Source organism: Notothenia rossii (assembly GCF_949606895.1).
Source record: "Notothenia rossii genome assembly, chromosome: 1".
NCBI lineage: Eukaryota > Metazoa > Chordata > Actinopteri > Perciformes > Nototheniidae > Notothenia > Notothenia rossii.
In genome coordinates this window covers 42,974,497-42,996,645 of record NC_136912.1, presented here as the reverse complement: position 1 = coordinate 42,996,645, position 22,149 = coordinate 42,974,497, and the positions used below count along the sequence as shown (strand labels likewise).

Here is a 22,149-nt window from a genome sequence, read left to right as displayed (position 1 = left end):
GGTTAATAATGTGGCCTTTTTGGCAGTTTAACTAAAGGTGTGCGGCTGCTGCTGTGAGGAAATATCTGCCTGAAATTACAATGGGCTTTAATGGGGACATGTTGAACGTTTTTGTCACTTCATGCCCTCAAGAGGCATTTTGTTTAATTATTTTTTGCTTAATTATTTGTCATTTTTCAAGCTGAGATGTTTTCCTACGTTTATCATGAAAAATGATGTCTCAAGAATGTAGGGTTTGGGAATTATGGCAGTTTTAAAAATAAATATGAATGCGAATTTCCAGCTGTCCTCCACTCTAGCTGTGACATCACACACTCTAGTTAATGTTACAATCTGAAGAAAACCTCTAAAACAAGGTCTGAACAATGTTTAATATCTCTAAAAGTAAGAATCAGATTTAAAAGTTGTTTTACACAAATAATGTCAGAAAGATGTGTAACATTTTAAAGTTGGAATGAGGTGTCTGAGTGAAAGTATGAAGCAGTTGAATTGCATGAAGATTTGTTGAAGTCTGAAGATTTTCTCCATTGACTTCAATGTTAAAAATGGGATGTATTATGGGATGTATCTCTAGAATTATGAAAGTTATGAATGAGAAAAGTAATAGCCATCAATTCCCGACCAAGCTGAACGTTTTGATGTTTGAACTGAGTTTCTGCGATGTTCAATGCGGGAGGAGAAGAGGGCCAAAATACCGGCGGAATAATAATAAACTTTTCGTCCGTAGAAGAACAGTTACCGGTAGTTGGAATGCTATTAACAGCATTCCCACTAAATAAAACGGTTGATCTAACGGTAAATGAACTTAACTTCAACATAAGACAAATTAAATGCATACTGTGCATAAATGCCTATTAATGTTTAAATCTCTATCCTCAGGGGAGAAGCTTAAACTATTTAAAGGAGGATTCAAAAGGGTGCTCTAAAAAAATGTGAGCCTTCAATATTAATTTCTTGGTGCAAATGTGAGAGACGTAGGTTTACAAAATTGGTGAAAGTCACTATGTATTTTCAATACACAAGGCCTTTCTTCACTTGTGGAAAAAGTTATGTGTACTAACTGCAGATGAAATGGATCCCTCGTCTTGTCCTTGATCTCGATCCCAGTTGTTATCGGTATCGTATTCCAGGAGCACGTTTTGCCCCAATGATACACAACATGTCAGAATATACACACTCTCAGAGTTCATTGTGTCATGCCTGGTAATGACTGGGTTTCTTGTATTTGCACCCATAATTACAAAAGTATTAACAGATGAAAGTATTTGGGGTGCTTGCCACTAGTGCTGCGTACCGGTACGCCGAACCGGTACTGGACTTGTAAAAAGTTTCGGTTCAAGTCCGGTTAAAACCGGAACGTCAGGAACCGGTACTTACGTATATTCTCCTTTGTGTTCTAAACCATCTAAAACCTTCCATAGATCGAGAAATTTGCGCAAGGGAAACTGGCTTAGACATAGTGGACACTGACAGCGTGGGATGCTGGTTGCCATATTTGGTAGTGTTGCTAAGCTAACTCCTTTGTATGTATGGTGATATAGTGTCTGCCGAAAGAGCAACACTTCACCCAGACAATGTCAATATGCTGTTGTTCTTGAACAAGAACACATAGACTTTTACTCTTGCATATTGAGTCTTGTATGTACATCACTATGTATGTAGTTGTGTTGTGTAGTTAGTAACACATGTAGAGTTCTAGAAAAGACATGGTGTAGACACAAGTTGGAAGGGGGCACAATAAACCTGACGAGTTTGAATTTGAGTTGATTATGAGTTTATTTTCAATTGATAATTAGCTCACAATAAGTTCACTTTAGTTACTCACACAACTTGACACAAGTCCGGACTTATAAGTCCGGACCTGAACCTGAACCTCTGGACTTGAGTCCGGACCTGAACCTGAATGTGAGTCCAGGTACACAGCACTACTTGCCACTCACATCACATGTACAAAACAAAAACTTTAAAGTGTTTTTCAAAAGTATGTTTTTTTCAGTATAGTATAAGATGATTGGACCTGGTTCAAGTAAAGGATCCCTGTTGGACTCCAAAATAATATCAATCTCAGGCATTAAACCAGTGCAAATGGAAGTCACCAAGTGTGATGATAAAGTTCTAGTTCTCTGTGACTGGCCAAGCCTTTAACGTAGAACAAAAGTTTCACGTTTAAATGGTTCTCGAGACTATGGAATTTATTAGACTAATTGGATATTATTTGATAGCTAGTACAGTTCTCACGTAGTCGCAGCTTACGTTTTGTGAAAATGTCAGTGTTTCACATTTTATAATGGGTGTGTATGGGAGAGCTGGTTAAGACTTAGAGTGGGTGACATCATGGATAGAGGGGAGAGGAGCAGGAAAATCTGAAGAGTTTTTTTCCAACTATTGCTCGGCTGGCCACAATTTTCAGTCTTCATACATCATTTCGTGATCATAATGTAGGGAAATCTGTCACGGCCGCACCGATACTCTCATTTAATCAAACGGACTTACACATATAGCAAAGACATAGTCATCAGGTGTGTTCATCTGGTATCCTAAATACTCTGGGTAGGATATTTAGCCGATTGGAGTTACAGTTTTTTTACTTAGAAGCAATTATGCAGCACAATGTCAATACATTCTCTGACAAGCTGTCTCTCGTTCACTGGCAGGGCTTTGCCGTGGAAACGCTTTGATCTTTGAACACACCTGTCAGTCGTTAACTAAATCCAGTGGTAATCTAAAGATGTTCAGAAACGATGCAGGAATGTGCTACAAGAATCCAAAGATGTAATAGATAAACACTTAAACTAGTCAGCTAAAAGTGAACTAAAATTCGGGACACGCACCCAAGTTTCATTCACACAGTCAACATTTCTCTGAATTTTCTAGATCAAGATTCAATGGTATTGGCCACTTTCAAGCAACGTTTTACTGTAAATAAGAACAAATAAAGTCTATTTTATTTAACTTTTCAATTTGAAAAAGTTAAATAAAGGGCTCTTGGTGATTCGGTTTTTTAGATTTATTTAGACAAAGCATATTTTGGGACTATACTTTGTTTCTCTTATTTTTAGAATAGTTAGTTTTTAGATGAGCAGATTTAGAGTGATTTATGTATTAAAGGTAGGGTAATTCACTTCAGAAACACTTTTTGTTATATTCCATGGAATGCTCTTAACATCCCGATAGCAATGAATAAATTCAATGCTTTGACAATAAATATGTACAAATATTTCATCTGTGGAAGCCGTGGTGATGTAAAAAGCAAGTCCAATTATCTGCCTCCGGCCGGGGCAGATTTTTTTCGGTTGTGTACTTTCAAATTCTAGCGCACTCAAGCTGGTTTCTCCATTCTTACCTACCCTACCTTTAAGAGGAGCTCTGCCAGGACAATGTCCTTCAGCTTGGTTTCTTTCTATCACTAGCTTATTTTGAGTTTCAGATGTTCCCTGTTGCTCCAACATCAATCATGTGGGACTCAAAGGATTTCCCTTTCCAATATCCTTTGCTTTCCTTTTTGAAGAATGGTTCAATGCGGCTTGACACATAGCTCCTCTTGTGACAGTAGAGCAAGGAGGACCGGAACAGAAAAAAACCGAATCCAAAAAGGGCCTGCCACACACCACAAAGTTTTCATTCTCTATTGGCTGCAGCCCATTATTATGGCTGAAAAAACTGCACTAACTAACATTTGTGTATGTGTTGGTAAATACATAATCCTTAAATATATTAATAGAAAATGTCCTTCTGGTTATAATTAGAGCTGCATCCCTGTTATACCCCCCTCATGTATCATCATGTCTTACACCTAATTAGAAAACATGCATAATAGCCTATTATATCCCACTCCCCAAGTCTTAAGTGCCTGAGTCATAAGCAGTCATAACCCACTGCACACTTTAAAGAAAGGTGTTGGTAAAAGACTCATCGTTTATCTTTTATTAACAATAATCCGCAATGTCAAAATGTGTCGCTGAAAGCTAGTGTGTAAAGGCCACACAGTCGTATTTTCTTTTGAAAGAAATTAAAATTGGTTACTTTTTGAGAAAAACAATTAAATCTGACATCACCTGTGCTTCACATAAACAGCAATGATTTGCAAGATTGCCTGTCTGAGCACACTGATACTGAGTTCAAAACCTGAGATGCAGTTCTTAAAAGCACAGATCGAACTAAAAGTATCCCTTTTCTGTGATCTACCTTTTTTCCAGATTCATATTTCACAGTGTAAGATCAGAAAATGAAACTCTTTATTCCTCCACCTCCTGCATTTCATCAGACCAGCTGCAGTTTCTTCATTCTGCAAGTTTTGACTGTAAAACAGAAATCCACTTCATTACTTATTCATTACAGAGGAGTGTATGTTGTTTGGAGATCTTTGCCATTTGCTCAGGGTTTCTGAACCATTCCTGACTACTAAGTCCTTAAAGGAGAATTCTACAACTTAGATATTACTCTTGAAGTTTTGATTATTGTTTTACCGGTTAACAAATGTTGTTGTGAACACCAACCGCTTGATCTAGCAATTGATTCAGTTTCATGGGCACAAATGTTTTTCTCCTGCTCACCTGACTCCTGAAGTCCTCTTGCTGTCCGTTCTACTGTTCCTGGGAGTTCACTTTGATCACCCTCTCAATCGTGTACACACCAATACAAGCAGTTGCATGATTAGTGCAGCAGTAGCTTAATTCGTAAGAACTTGGGAACCGTGGGGTCACTGGTTCAACTTAAATTTCACTGTGTTCACATGTGACGCTTGTATATACATTTTGTTGGAATTCTAAATGTCCATGATTTATTTGGAAAAAATACATTTTGTCTTTTTCCGCTCTCATAAATGCCCAGCAATTAGTTAGCCAGCACAAAACAAAACAAGTTTGTTATAAATAAGAAAGTATTTAAAATAAATTTATTTTAAAGGTGACCTATCATGCAAAATGCACTTTTGTACGTCTTTTATACATGAATATGTGTCCCCGGTGTTCCAGGGAACTCACCAAGTGTCAGAAAACACAACCCTCTCTATTTTCCTCCATACCCAAATATCTTAAAAAGGGGCTGCAACGGATCTGATACAGACTGATCCAGATTTGAACACTTCTATGACGTCACAAAAATGGCGCTACGGCTATTGGGCCAACTCCACCAATCAGGAGGAGACAGCCACGGACATTGCCGTTCGAAAGCGCTGGAGACGCTGTAGTACATATGCCAGGCCTGTAGATGGTGCTGTTCTCACAGGATCAGCCCATTCAAAGACAGTGTTAAATTGAGCGAAATTAGGAATGGCTAAAATGCATGATCTGTTTGGTATTTTGAAAAATAAAAAGTATAAATATGCCTTATATACTGTAGGTATGGTTCTACACTATATTATTCAAATATAGCATGATAGGTCCACTTTAAGCAACATAACTACTTTGTTAGGTTTAGGAAAGGATCCTGGTTTGGGTTCAAATAACTAAGAAAGTATCATTGCTTCAGTTTGGATGTATAACAAAAATGGTAAATGCTGACCTCAAAATGGACACCTTTTTCGACCTACAATCCCCCCCAGACGTCCTCCCGATTTGGACTTGACTTTGTCATATACACATGCAAGTCTTACAATAGCACCAACAACACCTCTCTATAATCACCACATATTACATAGTATATAATACCTAATTTTGGTTATGGACACCCTCTGGCTGCTTTGGACTTGTCGGGGCCTCGTCTTCTCTCCTCTAAAACTGACCCTGAGTCAGCTTTATGTAATGTCCACTCTCTTGCCATAACAACTCTATTATGTTGTCCCTTTATTGCCCATTCGGCACCTTGACCGCGACTGTGGCCGCCTGTTATGGGCTCAGAATAGTCTCATAATACACACATGCACACAGAAGGATTCACACTTGTATTTCATGATCCGCAAAAGGATTCACACTTGTATTTCCGGATCCACACTTGTGTTTTTCAATGCACACACAAATGTGTTCCATTTCATATACATGTAAATAAAATCCAAATACAGGAAAAAGTTTTACATATGTATTTTTGATCCACACATTATTTGTTTTCCGTTTTAAAACCCTGAACCTACAAACACAAACCGCTTTGTGTGCACGGATCGCTGTGCATTCGTGTGTGGGTTTTTTGAGACTCCCCTGACGCTCACCCGATTCGTACTTGTAATTTCTCTCATCTATAGCCAATCAGATGTCTCCTCCAGTCTAAGCCAATCACATGAGCGCGCCCCCACGTGGGTATGATTTATTGCGTTCATGACACTTCATATACGCATTTTGCGCTGTCCGGTCAGCTCGCTAAACAGAGGGCGGAGCATCAGGTAATCATGCAGAGCTGCTTGTCTCCGTTAGACTCAGCAGCTGATCTGATCTCTCTCTCGCGTCCGGTTATACTTCACTCGCGTTTATGTCCATATCGATCAGATCCAGCTCTCTTGTTAATAATGACCGGCGGGGCTCCCCTCGTTGACAGTTCACTGTCGAGCACTGGCTTCGTAGTACACTGATCGATTAGGCTAAGCTAACCTGTAGCTCAGGGGTGTCAAATTCAAACTTACTGAGGGCCATTCTGACAGTTGTGAATAAAATCAGGGGCCATGACATTCATTACAGTGATTCTTGTTATGGTTACAACTCATATACATGACTCAGAGATAACGTCAATGCAGCCAAACTGGCGTGTTTATTCACAATCAAACCAAACACATGACTGGCGAGAACCTGCCAGGAGAGGGCACATGGATGACAGGACCATAACAAATATGTTTAGAACTAGGCTAGCAGGTGGATTAAATAAAATAAAAATAGTGTGTTCCCCCTTCATATTTGTGGATAATTCTTTATATCAGCAAAATAAGATGAAAGTGCTGTCAATAGCATCAAGTGCAAAACCAATGCTGTTTTTAAAGATAATAATAATTTTAAAAAAAAAGAGAAGTGCACAATTAAACAAACTACATTAGCAGTCTAGCCTACAGTAGGTTCAGTTTATAACAAAATAGTTCACAATTAAACAAAACCATTAGGACTACTACTGTATCTTTCAACACAACAAATGTTTTCTGTGAAAACACAAAATAGTCAGTGCAACAAGGCCTATCTGAAATGCATTGTAGTTTAACTTTTACCAGACACTCTGCACCTTTTCTTACAGATGATCTCATCTATTCTAGGCTTAATGTCCTTTGCTGTGGCCACTTTATACCAACGTCAGATGCTGGTCAGTGATCCGGGATCTGTGGGATGTCTTATTCAAGTTCATTATAGAGAACATCTGTTCGCACGAGTAAGTGCTCCCGAACATGGACATGATGTGTGCAGCATGAAGACGCAACTCTGGCACAGATTCAGGGAGGAGAGGTGCAAACTCAGCAGCCCCGACTGACTGGTACTGGGTCTTCAGAGCGCTGTTACATTGCAGTTCAATGAGTTCCAATTGCAGGTGCTCAGGGGCAGTGTCGACATCAATTGCAAAAGGATTTGCGAACAGGTCAATGTTGAATTTCTGTGATTCAAAATCAGCAAACCTCCTGCTGAATTCCTCTTTGAGTGTGTTCAGTTTGTCAGCATACACTTGGGTCGGGAGTGGAATGGTGACGGTGGCGCTTATTGTTTGACAGGTAGGAAAGTGGGTCAAATTACCTCTACGCATCTGCCCCTCCCACAGACGCAGTTTCAGTTCAAATGCCTTCACGGAGTCCCGCATCTCTGTGATCAGCTGCTTTCTTCCCTGGAGTTTCACATTCAGTGAATTGAGGTGCTCAGTAATGTCACACATAAACGCCAAGTCGCCCAGCCACTTTTCATCCTCAAGCTCGGGGACGGGCCTCTGTTTGCTCTGTTTGCTTTCCATGAAACGAGCGATCTCAGTGCGGGTGTTGTAAAACCTCCTCAGCACTTTCCCCCGACTCAACCAGCGCACCTCTGTGTGATAGGGCAGATCCTCTTGCACGGAGTTCTCCTCCTCTAAAAGAGCCCTAAACTGCCGATGATTCAAGCCCCGTGCACGAATAAAGTTCACAGTTTTAGTCACAACAGTCATGACATGTTCCATGCCCAACACCTTACCGCAGAGGGCTTCTTGGTGGATGATGCAGTGGTAAACTACCAAGTTTTCTCCTGTGTCCCCCATCGCCTTTCGGGTCAAACCGACCAAACCCCGAACTTCCCCGCATATCGCCGGTGCACCATCCGTTGTCAGTCCAACAAGTTTACTCCAGGGTAGCTCCATCTTGTTCACGCTCTGCTCCACTTGGGTGAAAATATCCTTTCCCGTTGTTGTCCCGTGAATCGGTTTCACGTCTAAATGTTCCTCAGTGACGGACAGCTGACTGTCAACCCCGCGGATGAATATGGACAGCTGGGCTGTGTCCGTCCTGTCTGTACTCTCATCTACAGCTAGTGAATATGAAATAAAGTCCTTGGCTTTTGTTTTTAGCTGGCTCTCTACATCGGAGGCCAGTTCATCAACGTGACTAGCCACAGTATTACGGGACAGGCTGATGTTTGAAAATGCCTGCTTCTTGTCAGGGCATACAACGCTGCACACTTTTTCAAGGGAGTCTTTAATAAACTCTCCCTCGCTAAACGGCTTGCTAGCCTTTGCGATTTCCTCTGCAATAATAAAACTTGCCTTGGTAGCAGCCTCACTTTCACTACTGATGCGGGTGAACATGCTTTGCTGATGTTGAAGGTTGCGTTTCAAGTCTTTGGCTTTCTGCAGCCGCTGCTCCATGGACATGTTAGCATATTGCTCGCCATGTTTCGTTTCGAAGTGTCTGCGGATGTTATACTCTTTGAACACTGCCAGCGACTCTTGACATACGAGACACACTGGCTTTTGTTTTAATTCACAAAACAGGTATTCAGCTTCCCACCTCTCCTGAAAATGTCGATAATCTTTGTCTACTTTTTGTTTTTTCGCCATCGTTTGTTTATGCTAGCTTTCAATCTCCTTTGCAAAGCGTACCTTCAGAGAAGGTTACTCGGCCGTTACTGACGTAGTGAGACGTGCGACAGCGCCCTCTTGTGTTTCAGCGTTGCATTGCCACAGACACAAGCTCGCGGGCCACATTAAATTGATGACCAGGATTGACAGGAGGGCCAGATTCAATATTGCAGAGGGCCATGTTTGGCCCGCGGGCCTTGTTATTGACACATGTGCTGTAGCTGCTCCCTCCACACTCACAACAACTTCATACAGACATAAATAAAGCAGCTGTATTCGCCATACAGGAAACACACATTTAAAACGGTTTTGCCTGCCGTGTACACCCAAGCATTCACCAATGGTTCGGAAAGTGGCGCTGTACCTTAATAATATAAAGGCTTGTATTTGCGTGCATTTCCTGTTCGGAAAGTGGCAATGTACTGAGAGTGGAGGTGTCCTGAGATTAGCGCCTGCAGGCAGGCTCCATGGACCTGTCAGCTCTGGACTGCGCAAAATGCGTACATGAAGCGCTACAGTACGTCATGAACGCAAGAAATCTACCCTCGTGGGGGCACGCTCATGTGATTGGCTTAGAATTGAGGAGACATCTGATTGGCTGTAGATAGAAAAAATTACAAGTACGAATCGGGTGAGCGTCAGGGGAGTCTCAAAAAACCCACACACGAATGCACAGAAAGCGGTTTGTGTTTGCAGGTTCAGGGGTTTTAAAACGGAAAACAAATGTGTGGATCAAAAATACATATGTAAAACTTTTTCCTGTGTTTGGATTTTATTTACATGTCTATGAAACGGAACACATTTGTGTGTGCATTGAAAAACACAAGTGTGGATCCGGAAATAGAAGTGTGAATCCTTTTGCGGATCATGAAATACAAGTGTGAATCCTTCTGTGTGCATGTGTGTATTATGAGACTGTTCTGAGCCCATAGCCTGTAACATGAAAACGGCTCACCATTTCTGCTAGTTTTATCCTTCTTTCTCACGCTGCTGTGATTCTAGTTATATCTCACACAGGCTCCGCCCTCTACTGGACACTCAATGCACACTCTACACGTGGTACTGGTATGGCTGTGTCAACAGCCTTGTTCAACGGCGTGAGTGTGGAGGACATATGCACGGCGGCGTCTTGGTCTACGCCAGGCCCCTTCATATGGTTTTATCTCTTGGACATGTCTGGCTCCTTCTCATCATCTGTGCTTGCTGGGGCAACACATGACCTTAGGGACCCGGGAGGGACCCGGGAGGCGTGGTGCGCAGTAAGCCCAGGCAGACAAGGAGAGCCTTCCTCACTATTCCAAGCACACACTCTACACGAGGTAAGCGTGGGGGACATGGTGCACTTGCGTTCTCCCTATGCTCTTTAGGGACCTGGTGGAACGTAGTGCGCAGTGTTAGTCACTTGCGCTGGCACCTGCATGGTGGTGCTATGGGCTTGTTCAGACCAATTAGGCTCTACCCAGCCAAGGAAGCTTCGGCCCCGACTTCTCCACGGTCACAGCCGGATGAGAGAAAGTTGGGGTGCGGTGGCTGTTAACCAAAGGCCGGTCAGGGGCAGTGTGATTGGTCGATGTTGTTGGACGACAGGGCGTTTATCCATCAGGGCTCCACCCACTGTATCCATATAGTCCAGTAAAGGGCGGAGCCTGTGAGAGATATAACGGGGGGTTAAGTATTGTAACCCTAGTTATATAAGCACAGGCGCAGCCCTCTACCTAGGGGCCCTGTCTTTCCTATGCCGCTCGATGAAGAGGGTGTAGGATGACAGTCAGGAGGCATTGCCGCGTTATATACTGTGAGCCTGCTCGCGCATTCAGGTAGGCTCGCCCCGATTGGCCGGCTACGTTTATGCAACTCACTATGTGAACGCAAGCATAACATGGTAAAGAGTAGTACCCCTAGAGTCCAGTAGAGGGCTCCGCCTGTGCTTATATAACTAGGGTTACAATACGTAATCCCTCCTGCTCTGTCACTCTCTTTCTGTTTACTTGCTGGGGCTGATTACCTCTGTACTTCAGTGAAACGACCTGGGTGGCTATTCAGCCCAAATGTCATTGTGTTGTGTTGCTCTAGGGTCCAAGCTAACTGAACAGGCTCTGGCCTCCACACTCTGGGGGAGAATAACAACAGAGACTGCTTATGGGCCTCTCTGCTAAGGGGGACCAAAGTCTATCAGTAGTCAATTTTTAAGCTTTCATATTGACAGTCATCAAGCCCCTTTTTGTGAATTCACCTCTAACTAAGAACAAATATTCTACACCATCAGATCTCAATGCTTTATTTTAAACTATGGCTGTCAACATTAGCTATTAATCTGGAAACCTTAACACAATAACAACGTAAATGAATCACATTACCAACGTTGAGCAATACTTCCTGCCGTAATTCCAAGTCAGGAGTTCCATGAATTTTATAGCAGTGAAAATGCCCTGCACTGACTTGAGACCAGTGGACATCAGTTAGAACCATCATTACTTCGTTGTTTCAGCACACTTGATCAATGAGTAATGTCCAGCACTCGTTCTTTAAGTGTGGGGAAGATAGAGGAAAGGCATTTTGCTGAAGCATCTGACCGCTTCCTGACGTTGCACATGATTGTGAGATAGTGGACAGGGTCACCACTGTAGGAACATATAGCAAGTGGTGGAGGTAACCATAGAAACAAAATCACTTAGCACAAGAATCTATTCCCTTTCTCGCATTAAGAAAAATAAAAAAATTAATTCTTAACTCCTGTACCTCTTGATATGTCAGGTCACATTGTATTGCGGCTAGGGCTGTCAATCGATTAAAATATTTAATACCCTAACCCTAACCTAACCCATCAATCGCAATCCATAGTTCATTGCGATTAATCTTTTTTTCTATCTGTTCTAAATGTACCTTAGAGGAATATTTTTCAAGTTTTGAATACTCTTGTCAACATATGAGTGGACAAATATGCTTTATGCAAATGTTTGTTAATTATCATTGGAACTATGACAAATATTCTCCATACAACAACCTGGAACCTCTCTCTCTCTCTTACACTCTCTCCCAACCTTCTACTTCTCTGCACTGAGCCAGTTGCTCAAACAGACAAGCCTGTTTACAGTTGTCGACGAGATGCTGCTCCTCTGTCTTCATCTTCAGTCAAAGCATGAAACTGAAGTAGTGATGTGTCCGCCGCGAAAGAGCCGGCTCTTTTAAGCGAACGAGCCAGTTTTGTTTTTTTGTTGTTAAGTAATACAAGACAGAATGATATGATGATCTCCGTGCTACAGCTGCTCCGTGCATGCGTGCAGTGACATGTCATATCCAAGGATTAGAGACTGTTGGATGCTGCTGTTTTGAGCATTGCAATAAATTTATTTTAACTATGTTTTTTTATGATTAGAGACGGTTGGATGCTGCTGTACTGAGCATTGCAATATACTGTATTTATTTTCACTATGTTATTTATTTATGATTATCCTTAGGCTCAGCAAAGATTTGATGTCAGCTGTTGCTGTCTTTTTTCTATAGTTAATACTGAAATAGAGCCCTTCTGTTTTGTCAGGGCCTTTTCTTTAAATATAATTTTAAAATGTCGATACAGTAGCCTCTTTTTTTAAATGTCTATGCTTAAGTTTTTATAGGTGTTGCTATGATCCGGCTCACCAAGAAGAGCTGTAATTCCCATCAATAGACTGAAGTTCCCTCTGTGGGTCAAAATAATGCGCTGTGATGTGCAGTCGATACGTTGGATGCGATCCGAATTATCTAACGCAGCTCCTCGTCCTCCACAATGTTAAGCTGTAGCCACCCATTTAGCTATCGCTGTTGTTATCCAGGCATCTCCCCGGCAAACTTTCAAGCGTGGTCTGCCGCAAGCGAGCTGCAGGAGCAGGGCTGAGCATCAGCTGGGTGCTTGGCTTGCTGTTTAAAACACCTTTTTTTGTATCAATAGCCGCATTCACACCGCAGGACTTTCCCTGGTACTTTGGTTCTTTAGTTCCGTTAGTACCAATAATGTCGCGTTCACACCGCCGGGACTACTCGGGACTCTTTTGGCCATTTTCAGTCCCTGCTAGAGAGGTGGTACGAACCTGGTGATAAAAGAGTGCCAATTTCTATTCTATTTCTATTGGCTGGGCGAATTGCAAACCACGCCCCGTTAGACTCTGAATTTTTTTTCTTAGGCAGCCTTTTTTTCCTCGCTACAAAACCACATCCACACCTGAGCGAGTAGTTTGTTTGTACTTTAAAGCAATGATGACCACACGTACTACAATACCGGAGCGGTGGAATGATGAGGAAGTGTCTGCGCTTCTGGCAATTTACTCTGAGGACGGGATGCAGTAGCTTCTACAGAAAGCAGTTCCCAACTCCAAATGTTTTAATCGATGTTCGCAAAAGCTACTTGAGCTGGGAATCGTGCACAGTGCACACGGATGCCGGGTAAAAATAAAGAAACTCAGGCAGGACTATAACATGAGCACAAAGACAACAAGCTCAGTGAACTCCATCATGTCTGAGGTCGGAAAGTAAACAAACGCCCTCATGTACAGCGGGTGGGCTTTATACCCCCTCCCCCGTGTAGTTCTTCTTCTCTCGTTTTTTTAAAAAGTGGATTGGACAGTGAAAGAGTGTTTTTAGCAGCATTGATATAAAAGCTGCGAAACCTCGTGGATAGAGGAGACATCAGGGTGAAAAGCACAGGCAGTATGAGACAAATAAAGAGCTTTTTTATCATTAAAGCACAGAGACACTAAATACAAATATGAACCTAAAGATGCACATAAAAGGACCCCTTTAAGCTACACTGTAAGAAACATACCGTGAAATTCACAGTATTTAACTGGCAGCAATTGACAAGTAACTTACTGTAATTCATTTTACAGTATTTAACTGGCAACACTTGACAAGTTACTTGTCAATTGCTGCCAGTTAAATACTGTAAAATGAATTACAGTAAGTAACTTGTAAAGTTTTGCCAGTTACTTACTGTAAAATGAATTACAGTAAGTAACTTGTCAATTGCTGCCAGTTAAATACTGTAAAGGAAATCAAAGTATTTACAAGTTTTTTTTACAGTAACGTTGTAAAAAGAAACAAAGTAACTTCCAAGTACTGTATTTGTGTTTACGGTAATAGTGTTTTAACTATAAAATGAAACTTAGTAATATTTAATTACTTTATTTTTTGTTACAGCAGTAGTGTTATAGCTGTAGAATAAAACAGTAATTTCGAAGCATTGTATTTTTGTTTAAGCTAATAGTATTTTAACTATAAAATAAAACTGCCATTTAAAAAGTACTGTATTTTTGTTTACGGTAATAATGTTTCAATTGTAAAATAGAAAGACTAAATTAATGCTATAAGTTACAGTATCAGTATCGTAACTCTAAAAAAATGGTATTATAGTATACTTCATGTCATGCTGGTAATTTACAGATTACCAGAAGTTCTTGACAAAATGTTAAAGCTCACCAATAACTGCAGGGAGACAGCAAACAATACATTTTAACAATGTGTTCTTAATTGCTGAACGGTATCAAGACCATGTATTTTCTTGTGCTAAATGATAAATATTTTCATCCAAAAACATGGAGATTGCATTTTTAAAACTGTTTCGATAACAAAACACAGATTATGAAGCCATTTCTTTTTCCAAGCCATTTTAGAGACTTGCTGTAGTTGAAAAGGTGTCACGACCTCAACACAAACTGGAGAACCCAAATGCACGACCCAGAGACAGTCTTGAATGTAACTGAACAGGAAATCCAAAAAATAAACGTAAACTAACAAAACCTGACAAGACTGGAAACGATCCTCTCTTTGCTGAGGCCTGGCACGACCACATGTGGGAACAAACATGAACTGACACAGGATAGGGGGGGGACAGGACTATTTAAACATGAGGTGAGTGGGAACAGGTGGAAACAATCAGGGGCGGGGCAGACACTGACAATGGCGGGAAAACACAAAAAGGGAGGAAGTAACAGGGCCTGAAATGAGAGACAAGATGTAAGTAGAAAATGAAACAGGAAATGGAAAACGAGACACAACATGAAACACAGGGATTTAACTAGAGATGAATGACATAAATAGACAGACCTGTCATGACGTGAATAAAACCTTACTAAACGTGAAATGACAGACATAATACATAAACATAACCAACACATTTGACGAGACACAACAAAAGGCACTGTTTGGCAAATACATTATCACTATTCTTAGATTATACACAATATTTGAAAACACTTTGAATACAAACAACTGAATGCATGCAGGAATGGACCCTGTCCTGAAATTACAAACCTTACACTTGTAAGACATTTTGATAAGCTTGCCGAGTACAGTTAGCTTAACTTGCTTTTTCACTAAGCGGCCTGACGTCGGACTGTCAAACTTTGGCTAGGGTTACATAAATTAACTGACAAAATTATATTTGTATTAATTACTTTCTTTGTCTCTTGAGTTACCATGTCCACTGGGGGAGTTTACTTCCTGGTTCAGCAAAGGGCGTGGCCTAGCGCTGAGGACTCATAAATACGGCAAGGAGCCAATTGGGACAGATTGGGACAAACCACCTGCTTTCATGTTAAAGGGGTTTTGTCAGTGTCCTTTGTGTTCTCTGTTACTATTAATTATCCCTTGGTTTCAACTTGGTTTGGCCAAGCCACTATATAGGTTCCTTTGGTTTTCATTGTAGCAGGTCAGTTTGTTGAGTTAACACCTAAGTGTTAAGTTGATGCCATGTTTCTGTGAATCATTTTCTGTTGACCTCTTTTATAGGCCTAGTTATTAGAAATGATTGGTTTATGATGTTTTCTGTGGACTTTTGGGTAAATAAAAAACTCTGTTTATTTAAACCACTCCTGTGTCCTGTTGTTCATACCCCTCACTGTTTATTCATCATTCTAAATGTTATTCTGTAGATTGTGTACATTACTTTTCACTTTACTGCTTTTTGCACTCCTGGTTAGAAGATAAACTGCATTTCGTTGTCTCATTACCTGTAATATGTGCAATAACAATAAAGTTGAATCTAATCTTGAGCAGGAACAAATGTCTTTACTCAGTACATATCTGACATTACGATTAAACACATTTGTGCATTCTTTGTAAATGCAAACTGGTCAAGACCACTGACGGAAGTAGTTTTGCAAAGTAATAAGTCGTTCTGTCTTTTACATGTAGGATTCAACCCCCCTTGTATTGATTTGTTTTCAAATGAACAGACACTTGAGTCATTCATTTGTAGTGATATAATAATTGTTCATCTGCAACGAAGAACGGCAACGCAAATCCCGTCATTGCAAACCGAGCCAAGTCGACTCCGAGCTGTCCGACTTCAGGCAAGCTTTTTGAGACCTCCCCCAACTGCAATCAGCTATTCTCGTCTACTTTCGAGCCGCCACAATAATGATACAAATTATGATTATTACCTTACTTTTGTCTATTTTTATTCCTCTGTGTTGCGTTTTTAAGGTGCAATGCCAAGACACATTCTTTGTATAAATCAGCACCACATTTGTAGTTCTTCCAGTTTGCAAAGACATAGGGTCTTACAAATATTAATATATATCTAATAAGTATATAAAATATCTAGTATAGCCACACTAGTAATTACACTGCATCAAGATTATATATATATTAAGAAAAATATGTTGGTTTATTTAAGATATTTTAGCTATAAATGGGTTTTTTCGGTTGGTTCTTTCTTTTTTGGTTACTGTGATCTTCTACAGTACATTGTTGGTTACTGTGAATACCTACAGTACATTGTTGGTTACTGTGATCTTCTACAGTACATCGTAGGTTACTGTGATCATCGACAGTACATTGTTGGTTACTGTGATCTTCTACAGTACATTGCTGGTTACTGTGATCTTCTACAGTACATCGTAGGTTACTGTGATTATCTACAGTACATTGCTGGTTACTGTGGTCTTCTACAGTACATTGTAGGTTACTGTGATTATCTACAGTACATTGTAGGTTACTGTGATCTTCTACAGTACATTGTAGGTTACTGTGATCTTCTACAGTACATTGCTGGTTACTGTGATCTTCTACAGTACATTGCTGGTTACTGTGATCTTCTACAGTACATTGTAGGTTACTGTGATCTTCTACAGTACATTGCTGGTTACTGTGATCATCTACAGTACATTGCTGGTTACTGTGATGTTCTACAGTACATTGTTGGTTACTGTGATGTTCTACAGCATGGGTTCCCAAAGTGGGGGTCGCGAGACCCCGAGTGGGGGTCGCAAGATGATTACAATTTTTTTTTTTTAAATAAGAAAAAAGAAAATTGATTAATTTTTTATTTATTATTATTATTTTTTTATTATTATTAATAATAACGTTTGCATAGAAATGTTCAGGGGCGGACTAGCCATCTGTATAATTTCCCCGCAACGAGGCTCTGTTTCTCAAACTTTACAAACAAATTAATTCACTAGCTGATGTTCTACAGTACATTGTTGGTTACTGTGATGTTCTACAGTACATTGTTGGTTACTGTGAATACCTACAGTACATTGTTGGTTACTGTGATCTTCTACAGTACATTGTTGGTTACTGTAAATACCTACAGTACATTGTTGGTTACTGTGATCTTCTACAGTACATCGTAGGTTACTGTGATCATCGACAGTACATTGTTGGTTACTGTGATCTTCTACAGTACATTGCTGGTTACTGTGATCTTCTACAGTACATCGTAGGTTACTGTGATTATCTACAGTACATTGCTGGTTACTGTGATCTTCTACAGTACATCGTAGGTTACTGTGATTATCTACAGTACATTGTAGGTTACTGTGATCTTCTACAGTACATTGTAGGTTACTGTGATCTTCTACAGTACATTGCTGGTTATTGTGATCATCTACAGTACATTGCTGGTTACTGTGATGTTCTACAGTACATTGTTGGTCACTGTGATGTTCTACAGTACATTGTTGGTTACTGTAATGTTGTACAGTACATTGTTGGTTACTGTGATCTTCTAGTACATTGTTGGTTACTGTGATCATTCACAGTACATTGTTGGTTACTGTGATCTTCTACAGTACATTGTTGGTTATTGTTATCATCTACAGTACATTGTTGGTTACTGTGATCATCTACAGTACATTGTTGGTTACTGTGATCTTCTACAGTACATTGTTGGTTACTGTGATTTTATACAGTACATTGTTGGTTACTGTGATTTTATACAGTTGAGATGTTACTACTGCTATTTCTACAGTAACTCCAGAGTTGCTGTAATTTTTGGGGGCTGAGCGCGAGAAGGTGACCATCCTGGTTTTGAGGGGGGCGTGTAGATCAAGGAGACTGTTAAGGGACTGGTTGTAATATGCCACTGACTCATTTACTGATGAGAAGTTGGCGGAGGAAATATGCTGGAGGTCCAGGGTCATGATGTCCGGGTTGATGATCCTCAGGTTCCTGAAGCGGATTTGGCGTTTGGGCTTGCTGAGTGGAGACTGGAAAAACAGCTCCAAAGAGATGGTCTTGTGGTCAGACACCCCCAGGTCATACACTAGCAGATTGCTGATGGGGGCGGAGTTTGTGATGACCAGGTCCAGCGTATGGCCCTTGGCGTGTGTGGGGACATCAACATGCTGTGTGAGATTGAGACAGTCCAGGAGCAGCAGAAACTCCGTGGCAAAATGGCAGGAGGGGGAGTCGACGTGAATATTCAAATCTCCAAGTATGATAATATTGGCAGAGGATGTGCATAGCGTAGTGAGAAGGTCTTGTATCTCTGGAATGAAAGCAGAATTGGGTTTGGGTGGCCGGTAGATCAGAAGTATTGTCAGAGCGAAGCGGGGTTTACATTTAAATGCAAGGCATTCAAAAGAGGACAATACAGGCAGGGGCAGGAGTGACAGTTCCAATTCCTTTCGGTAGATAACAGCTAGGCCTCCACCACGACCAGTGTTGCGGGCTTTCTCCAAGTAGCTGTAGCCAGGAGGGCAGGCTTCATTGAGTGTGGAGTAAGACAGGCACACTGTTAACGTCGGTCTGTACAACGGAATTGTGCCAAAACTACGCCAACCGGCTGCGGAGGGAGTCTCTCCCCCTTCACTGGAGAACTGCGCTAAAACAGCTGATCACAACGTTCACACTCTGTGGTCACAAAGTACTCCACTAGCCCCCCATCCCCCCGTCGACTTTCCTGAAGTACTTCCCCGTTGATAGAAATCAACACGTAATAAATTAAGACCCCACGGTTTGATGATTGATATGTGTGTGGGCTGTCTTTCATTTTGACACACAGAAAAATGTTATAATAAACATACATACTGTATGTTAAATGGATATATCCGCCTTCTTTCATTTATCTTTCCATTCCCACAACAATATACATAAAGAAATGGCATATTTTGGACATAGTTAGAATGGTGATTAATCATGATTGATTAATTTTTAAGCTGATTAAAAATGTTAATCGTTTGACAGCCCTAGTGATTGCAAAACAAAATATATTAAAAGATTGGAATCAAATGACACAGATTGATAGATATGCAGTTATTAATAACCTAAAAATCCTGTTTCCCTCAAACTTTGAGTAACCCCCCTGGCGCCCCCTGGCGGCCCTCCGGGGGGTCGGGCCCCCACTTGGAAAAACACTGAGCTAGGGGATCTTGTTATTTCTTGTTTTTGGGGATACTGTAGGCAGTAATACATATTGTAATTGTATTTTTGTCTTTTCTTCTCTTGTTTCAGGTTTGAATAATGCTGGGAACATTTCAAGAACAGTGAAGACCAGCAACTGCAGGAGACAAACAGAAAGTGTGTTGTTCAGAAAGAGTTTTTGCTGTAACTTTCACTATTTTTATAAGCCCAGCTGATTTAGTGAGGGCTAAGGTACTGTCAGTATCTTTTTATGTACTCACCCGATATTCTAAACTGGATATGGGTCAGACTCTTTTTATACTCTGTTCTCATTACTTTTTTGGGTCCCTCAGCCTTTTACACCGGGAGCCTCATGAATAAATTATAAATGTCCCTGGTCCGTGGAGTGCTTGTCGTTTGTCAATATCTGTTGGTCAATTGCGCTTTATCTTACATTTAACGGTGAAAGCAAAACATACACAGTCACATTGTGGCCATGTTTAATGTGTCGTCACTGACTCCGTACATGTGTCGAATTCAGCAGACGGCAGCCTAATGCCAGGCGGGTCCCAGCAAGGAGAGCGGAAAAGAAGGGCAGGGGGGGCGGGGGCTGACTCTGCAGGGAGTGCGGCCAGAAATAGCAGTGGTCAGATGGGGCAGGAGTGACCAGCAGGCGGGGTCACAGGATCCGCTGGTGGAGACCGCAGACCCACGTCAGAGGGCTGTACACCGGACATATATTGCAGATGCAATATGGACAGGATATTACAAGCTGCCGCTTCAAAAACAATGCAAATAAAAAAAACACAAATGTGGCAAAACACATGTAAACACACCTAACATGGGCAGTCTTATAGGTCCCATGACATGCTTTTCCAGTTATTACCCGTCCCCTTGTGTGTTATGAAGGTTTTTCTGCAAAGTACACCCTGTAGCGAGTAAAATGCTGCCCCAGAACACCTCGTTGGACATTTATCTTTTTCCATTTTTTTCTTCCTGGTCACAGTGACGTAACGCCGACCAAATGGACCAATTGGTCCGAATGGATCAATCCGCGGAGCTCCGCACACACACACTCACTCAGCCTTATCTTTTCTCAGCCGTGGCTCCTCGGATCTCCGCACACACAGTGTTAAGTTAATTCATCGAAAAAATAGTATACACCCAAATTCAATACTACTTTTCAAGTAACAATCCGACAACGAACTACCAACATGCCTATAGAGATGGTCACTCTACAAGTACAGCACTTGCACAAATGACTGACGAATGGTTCAAGAGCATGGATGATAGGAGGCTTGTAGGAGCTGTGATGTTAGACTTTAGTGCAGCTTTCGATGTAATCGATCACAGTCTGCTGCTGAACAAACTCAAATGCTATGGCTTTGGTTCTGTTGCTATGTGTTGGATGGAGAGATACCTGACTAGGAGAAGGCAGCGAGTCTTTTTCAATGGGAGCTTTTCTGAAAGTAAGGTGTTGCAGTGTGGGGTCCCACAGGGGAGTTCGCTTGGGCCTTTGTTGTATTCTATATTCACAAATGACCTTCCTTACGTATTAAATAAGTCCAGAGTAATAATGTATGCTGATGATTCCACAATGTACAGTACAGCATCAACATGCAGTGAGTTAAACTATCTACTTAAAATAGAGATTAAAGCCATAGCAGACTGGGTCAACAATAACAAACTGGTACTCAACATTGCAAAAACAAAAGCAATGGTGTTCGGATCCATACATATGTTAAGCAGCAATCCTCAATTAAGCCTGACACTGGCTGGTCAGCCAGTGGAACAGGTAAACGAGACTAAGTTGCTTGGCATTGTTCTTGATTCTGGTTTACAGTGAACAAAGCAAATAGACAGCATCATAACTAAAATGGGAAGGAGCATAGCTGTGATGAGAAAATGTGCAAAGTATGTAATACCAACCACTTTGAAACAAGTCATTCGGTCTCTGGTTTTGTCACATCTTGAGTACTGTCCGATCATATGGTCATCAGCAGCAAAAACACATATACAGAAATTACAAATAGCTAAAAACCAGGCTGCCAGACTAGCTCTCCACTGTTCGCAGCGCACTCATATTGGAGTTATGCATCGAAACCTATCATGGCTTCCGGTTGAGAAACAAAATCAAATCAAATTTAGCAAAGAAACACTGTATTTTTATGATCAAATAGTTTACACAAGAGACGAGCATGACCATAAGACTAGACAAGCTACATCAGGCCATCTACTGGCACCTAAACCAAGGACAAGTCTCCTGAACTCTTCTGTGTCTTATAGAGCTATAATGGAACTAATTGCCAAACTACCTTGCTGAAATAGAGTCCAGAGCCTCTTTCAAGAAGAGATTGAAGGGCCATCTACTAATGACCATGTACCCTTGTGAGCTGTGAACCCTAATTTAATTGCATCTCCTGCTTTGGACTGGTGGTTGTCTAGTGCAGTGGTTCTCAAAGTGGGGTCCGCGACCCCCCGGGGGTCCGTGACACTCTGCCAGGGGGTCCGTTAAAAGTTTTCAGATTCATTAATTTAAATTATCATGATATCATTTTTTTTCTTTTTTTTTTTTTTTACAAAAGGCTTCATAGCTTCAAGCGCGTC

General features: G+C 41.1%; 2 protein-coding genes across 3 annotated transcripts in view; one reads left to right on the top strand and one right to left on the bottom strand.

The window, feature by feature from the left end:
* LOC307043664 (endonuclease V-like) overlaps positions 1-19,940 on the top strand; it is a 126,981-nt gene extending 107,041 nt beyond the window's left edge. For both annotated transcript variants that reach the window (XM_079688306.1, XM_079688305.1), the window contains one exon: positions 19,654-19,940. The gene's annotated coding sequence lies outside the window, so the exon portion shown is untranslated. The remainder of the gene's footprint in view (positions 1-19,653) is intronic.
* LOC307019102 (general transcription factor II-I repeat domain-containing protein 2-like) lies at positions 7,192-8,733 on the bottom strand (the record flags this gene model as incomplete). The annotated part of the gene is made up of 1 exon (XM_079649731.1): positions 7,192-8,733. The coding sequence occupies one exon, from the start codon at positions 8,731-8,733 to the stop codon at positions 7,192-7,194; it is 1,542 nt and encodes a 513-aa protein (XP_079505857.1).
* Positions 19,941-22,149: the final 2,209 nt, after the last annotated feature.